This window comes from Sinocyclocheilus grahami, unplaced genomic scaffold (genome assembly GCF_001515645.1).
Source record: "Sinocyclocheilus grahami isolate Dianchi unplaced genomic scaffold, SAMN03320097.WGS_v1.1 scaffold772.1, whole genome shotgun sequence".
Lineage (NCBI taxonomy): Eukaryota > Metazoa > Chordata > Actinopteri > Cypriniformes > Cyprinidae > Sinocyclocheilus > Sinocyclocheilus grahami.
Genome location: NW_015505951.1, coordinates 1,272,309 through 1,278,734, shown reverse-complemented (window position 1 = coordinate 1,278,734; position 6,426 = coordinate 1,272,309). Strand labels below are relative to the sequence as shown.

General features: G+C 38.5%; 1 protein-coding gene across 1 annotated transcript in view; it reads right to left on the bottom strand.

Annotated features, from left to right (window-relative positions):
- Positions 1-6,426, bottom strand: part of LOC107561425 (piezo-type mechanosensitive ion channel component 1-like) — a 54,031-nt gene that overhangs the window by 21,220 nt on the left and 26,385 nt on the right. Inside the window, exons 17-21 of the mRNA XM_016245868.1 lie at positions 5,807-5,932; positions 5,359-5,559; positions 4,381-4,585; positions 2,548-2,652; positions 1,249-1,405 (exon numbers count right to left, since the gene is read on the bottom strand). Coding sequence (XP_016101354.1) covers positions 1,249-1,405; positions 2,548-2,652; positions 4,381-4,585; positions 5,359-5,559; positions 5,807-5,932 — 794 coding nt within the window. The remainder of the gene's footprint in view (positions 1-1,248; positions 1,406-2,547; positions 2,653-4,380; positions 4,586-5,358; positions 5,560-5,806; positions 5,933-6,426) is intronic.

The following is a 6,426-nucleotide window of genomic DNA, read 5'->3' as shown; positions in this document are numbered from 1 at the left end:
TTACTAGAGATGCCCATATACCACACCATGTTACAACACAGTAGGGCTATTGCAGACAGAAACAATACAGTACTACATAGATGTTTCCTGTCAGCTTGATCTTTGAGTGGACTTTGCTGTTCCGATGAGCATGAATATACGGTATATGAGTGGAGCACTCACATGGGCCGTGAGCGACTGAGCGGAGAACACACAGGCATAGAGCGGGATAATACGCAGAGCGTCACACCACGTGAAAGTGAATCCTGAGTGGTGAACTAATTTTCGGCAGCCGGAATTTCAGTGCATCTCTAATTATTGGCGACATCAGAAATGGATATTATATAATAGCTGCTTTTTTGAACATTTTAGCAATTTACACCCCTGCTCTCGACAGACGGCACCCCGGTTGGGAAACACTGGTCTAAATTTACTCACCCACAGGCCATCCAAGTTGTAGAAGAATTATATCTTCATTGAAAAAGATTTGGAGAAATGTAGCATCATGTCAGTGAATGGGTGCCGTCAGAATGAGAGTCCAAACAGCTGATAAAAACATCACAATTCGACTCCAGTCCATCAATTAACGTCTTTTGAAGTGAAAAGCTGTGTGCTTGTAATAAAGCCATTAAGATGTGTTTAACGTCAAACCATTGCTTCTGGTTAAAATACAAGTCCTCTATCTATAACATTACTTTTCTCAGAGGAAAAAAAGTAGCCTTGTCTGAATGAGGAGAGAAATATGCACAGATCAAGCACCGTTTACGAATGAAAACGGTGTAAAACAGTTCTAAACAAAAGCAGTGTGTCATTGGATTTTCTTGTAAGAGAAACAGGAGATGGAATTTGTCACTGAAGGAAGTGTTATTATGGATTTTAGCAAGAAGCAACGGTTTCAAGTTAAAACACCTTGATGGATTTCTTTCTTAAAAACACACAGCTTTTCACTTCACAAGATGTTAATTGATGGACTGGAGTGGTGTGGATTACTTGTGGATTATTGGGATGCTTTTATCAGCTTTTTGGACGTTCTTTCTGACGGCACCCATTCACTGCAGAGGATCCAATAGTGAGTAAGTGCTATACTGTATTGCTATATTTCTCCAATCTGTTCCGATGATGAAACAAACTAATCTACATCTAAGATGGCCTGAGGATGAGTACATTTTCCAAATTTGTATTCCTTTAAAGCTCCTTTTGCAATAGATCCGTACCAAGTAAATCTGTTTTTATTTCTCATTCTTCACTGAAGTACACACAATGTGTTACCTGCAATTGATGAAGTTTGGGGCTGGGTTGAAGGGCATATCCTCCATGGGGTCAGGGTTGTCTTTGTTCTCACCTCCCATGACCATCCATTCTTCCTTTTTCTCATTTTCAAACACAGCCCACTGCTGGGAGGCACACATCAGCAGAAGGAAGTCCGCTGCAACAGAACATTTTGCAAACATTTTATGTATTTTGGAGGGGCCTCAAATTTCACTATATCCACCTTATTTTTCAACACAGAATCCATAAGCCATTAAAATTAAATAACTAGACGAATAGCAGTGCAGTGAGAAACAGTCCAACTATTTGCACTACAAACCAGTGTGTTTATGATTCTGACAATACACTGAAACAATATGATAAAAATTACCATTCTGCAACATTAAAGGGGTCATATGACGATGCTAAAAATAACATTATTTTGTGTATTTGGTGTAATGCAATGTTTATGCGGTATAAGGTTAAAAAAAACATTATTTTCTACATACCGTACATTATCGTTGCTCCTCGCTGCCCCGCCTTTCTGAAACGAGTTGATTTTTACAAAGCTCATAGTTTGGAAATGCGCGGTGTGCTCTGATTGGCCAACTATCCAGTGCGTTGTGATTGGCCAAATACCTCAAGCATATGACGGAAATGTTACGCCCCTTTACCATATTTGGAAACACACAGCATCTCCATGACATGGCGGTGGTGGTAACAATACTACAGTGCCTTCTTTCTTTGTGTATACATTTGGGCGGTGTTATGCAAATCTTCCAACACAGTGCGTAAATTTGTGGTGTTTGAATGAGGCGTTTTTGGAAGGCGTGGTTGAGTCTAATCTTTTAGAAAGAATATCTCTTTGGGTTTGAGACTTTAATCTTTGCGACTTTACGGATCTAATCTATGCACGAACAGCTTGTAACACTCCAAAGAGAAAGGAAAACATGAAATCGTGTCATGACCCCTTTAAGCAGCATCACATATTGTACAACTAAAATAGTTGTAAACGGCTGACACAGTCAAATATGTGCCCACTTTTATGTTAAATATAATGATATACTTAAGCCCCACCTAAAATTGAATTTAAGTCACTGTATTAGATAAGACTAATAACCTTGATAGTTGACTGAAAAGTCATTGTTCTTAGAAGAAGTTTAGAATTTGTTTGCAGATGCCATTTGGTTTGATATTGTACAGTCTAATGTAACAACAGTCATACATTTTTTTATGTGGCTTAATATATGTTTTGAAGCCACTATAGGTAGGATAACTGGTGAGTAATTACATTGCTGTTCAGTTGAAGGTATCACTTACATATGAGGTTCCTAGAGTTGGGGATGGTGTAGAAGTCAGGTAAGTAGATCCATTTAACCAGAGCTGAATGGATAGTTACAGAGGTTCTCCATCTCCAAGGGTAATCTATAGCCATGTGAGACAGGTCAGGTTACTTACCAAGAAAATTTGTACTAATACTAAGCAGCAAAGACACACAAGATATGTTCTTGTAATTAATCTGTGGTAATCGGCAGCCGAGCTGACTTATACTCGTTTTAGGTCAAATTGTCAAATTTATTTGTATAGCGCTTTTCACAACACATTGTTTCAAAGCTTTACACACATACATCATGTTAATGTTTACAATATCTTAAAGGGATAGTTAACCCCAAAATGAAAATTGTTTGTAATTAAATATCATTAATTGCTCACCCTGATGTCGTTCCAATCCCGTAAGACCTTCGTTCATCTTCAGAACACAAATTAAGATATTTTTGATGGAATCTGAGAGCTCTCTGACCCTCCATAGACAGCAACGCAACTGAAATGTTCCCAGACAGAAACGTAGCAAGGACATCGGTAAAACAGTCCATGTGACATCAGTGGCTCAACTTCAATTTTGCAAAGCTACGAGAATACTTTTTGTGTGCAAAAAAAACAAAAATGACTTTATTCAACAATTCTTCTCCCCCGAGTTACAGTCATCCTCCATTTTAGAGAGTATCACAACGCATATGCACACTTTACCCTACGTGTAAACAACGCTGATTACGTTCATGCGCGCGTTTTCCCCCCTAACGTAAACAACGCCTATTACGTTCTTGGGTTCTCTTCAAAATGGCAGAAGACATAACGCGGGGGAGAAGAATTGTTAAATAAATTATGTTATTTTTGTTTTCTTTGCGCACAAAAAGTATTCTCATAGCCTCGCAAAATTGAAGTTTGAACCACTGATGTCACATGGACTATTTTACCGATGTCCTTGCTACGTTACTGTCTGGGAACATTTCAGTTGCGTTGCTGTCTATGGAGGGTCAGAGAGTTTTCAGATTCCATCAAAAATATTTTAATTTGGGTTCCGAAAATGAACGAAGGTCTTACGGGTTTTGAACAACATGAGGGTGAGCAATTAATGACAGAATTTTCCTTTTGGGGTGAACTAACCCTTTAATGCCTTATTGTCACATTTAGCAGGGTGAAATAGCCTTGTGGGCAGACATATAGCCGACATATAGCGTTGTTGCATTTTGGGTGTCCTGAGTTTGAGTCCTGGCTCGTTGACCTTTTACAATCCCGTCATAATCTCTCTCTCCCACTTTGCTTCCTGACTACATATATACTGTCCTAACATACTAAAGGCAAAAACACCAAAAATAAATCTTTAAAAAAAGAGAATAAATTATCCTATGTCAGTATAACGTATGGTACATGCTGTGGGGGAAAAAAAATTAATTTGATATTTTGCTACCATATAACAATCAAGCAGTTGAGATTTGCTATATAGTACGTCACTTAACGTGAGTGTATGTATCCGAGTAAGGTTTAATAAATGTTTAGTAGTTGTGTAATTCGTAATTATTAATTATAAGAGGGGTTTTGGACACTCAATAAGCAGGACAGGTTGAGAGACCAGCAGCCCAACAGCACCAGCTTGGCTTTTAAAAATGTGTCTCAAGAGTCTTGTGTTCTGTTCCATTTCATTGCCAGATGCTGAACTTTTTTTAAAATCCAAGAACCCATCTTGTATGAATGTCCAAAACAAAACAAGGCTGTGCAGCCTCTATATTCCTTTAATTTGAGACAAAAATTATTGCTGTTAAAGTGATACGTTAAGTGGCATCACATTTGTTTTGAATAGAGTGGTAGACTCACCTATACAGAGGGCAGGAGGGATGCCCACACACAGAACATACTGGTATATCATGAAGACCACCAGAAACAGGCAGTACTTTGACCAGATCTTGGCAATGGCTGCTCTGCGCCGCTGCACCATGATGGCCACCAACCAACAGCCGTGGATAATAACCAGGAAGTTCATACGCTGGCCAATAACATTCACAGTCATGAGAAAGCAGATCTAGAGGTGAAAGTGATGCACAAGTTAAAATTAGATTTAATATTTGTGCTTTGATCTAAACATCTAAAGTATCTCAGTATGTTTGAAATATTGCAGTTCTGTTCATAACGTATATTAAAAGAAAAAAACAAAGTGGCTTATTGGAACACTAGTGTGCAAACTTTTTCCTACCACATGACAAGCTAAAAACATGGTTGTCAGCATTAAAAGGTATAATTGCTGCTTTTTGCAGTGCAAATTTAGTTTGTGATGAAAATAACAGTACGTTTTCGTCAGTTATTTTATCTACATATCACTGCATTTCTTACAGATTTCTGCTCATTCGAAATCGGATACAGATGAAGTAGCACTGTAACATTACATTTGTTTGAATGCATTATTGAGAGAGTGATTGCGTGTGAGGTGTACCTGTTTAAATCATGCTTTCACCTGAAAATATTCAGTATCTATATGGAACAAACAAATTCCTTGAGAACTATAACTTCCCGCTCATGTCCATTGCCGTCATCCTAGTCTTCACATTCTTTCTGATTTGAGTGATCCATCTCTATCAAGCTAGCTAAATAGGCTATGTTTAACATGTGAAATCTTGCTAAATATGCAGTTATTTTACGGGCAGTTGGCATGAATTTTATGAATTGAGCGCTCTTGGAGTGAGTGAAGACCACGACGCTCCGACTTGAAAAAAAAAAAAAAGACGCTCCGCTCACATACTCTGATACATATCCAATAGCATGCATTTATGATGTTTTTAGTATAGGTGGATGTCATACTTCAAGGCCAAACTTGTAGAAGCTGTAGTTGAGCAGGTATTTGATGCAGGGAAGGAGACCCTTGTCCAGCGTGTCACGGGTGGCCTGGGGAAAGATGACTGGAATTGGGGGAGGTGAGCGCTGCTGTTGTCTGTAGTGATGAATCTGGTGCCGGTACACTGTTGCCTCAAACACCAGCAGCATCAGGACCAGCAGATGATCCTAATGGAACAGAGCACAGACCTAGTGTGCAACTTACTAAAACTGTAACTGTCATTTAGAGATTGAGATTTCACTTACAAAAAAAGTGACATTTTAGACTTGAGCATACTTATAAAAATGTACAATGATTTTAAAAATAACACACTATAAAAATACTACAAAAAGCCAAAAATGTGGAGATATTTCCAGGTCAAATAGAGTAAGTATTTTCACTTTTGTTTGTGTGAAAGGTAAAACAGAATCTCACCTTGGTGTAACCAAGTATAGTAGCATCTTTCCTAACACCAAACCAGTTGGCTGGGTCCACAGGTGCTTTATACAGGGTGGAGTTCAGCACTTCATCCAGTTCTAGACTGGTTTCATTGACCATTGGCTACAATACAGAGAGAAAAGGAGTAAACAATGTGGCCTAAACCAGCAAGTTTCCAACATTACATTATTTTTCTGTCCTCACTGAAAGTGAACGGTACCAACAAAATATCTTGTTGCTACATCATGTTCAATCTGTTTAGGACACTTCACAATTACTGAATGGAAAGAAACAAACTGGCAAGAAACACAAAGAACATTTCAAGTCTGCTAGACATCTTTTAGGCTGCAAGGCACAATCCTGTCAGCAGAATAGAGTAATTACTCAGAAGAGGAAAGTTTGGCCATTTATATGGCGATAAACACAAGCCTTTTTAACAGAAAGCCTGAGGAATAGCCGTAGCGTTTGTAAATCACCTGAGAATAACAATTCACTTTTTTCCCCAAACACAGATAAAACGCAAGACTAAACACATCAACTTCATCCATGCTTGAGGGTATTTGTTTAATTAGTGCTAAATTTATGAGACCAGCAGGGTGCCGAGACGTAACTATCAC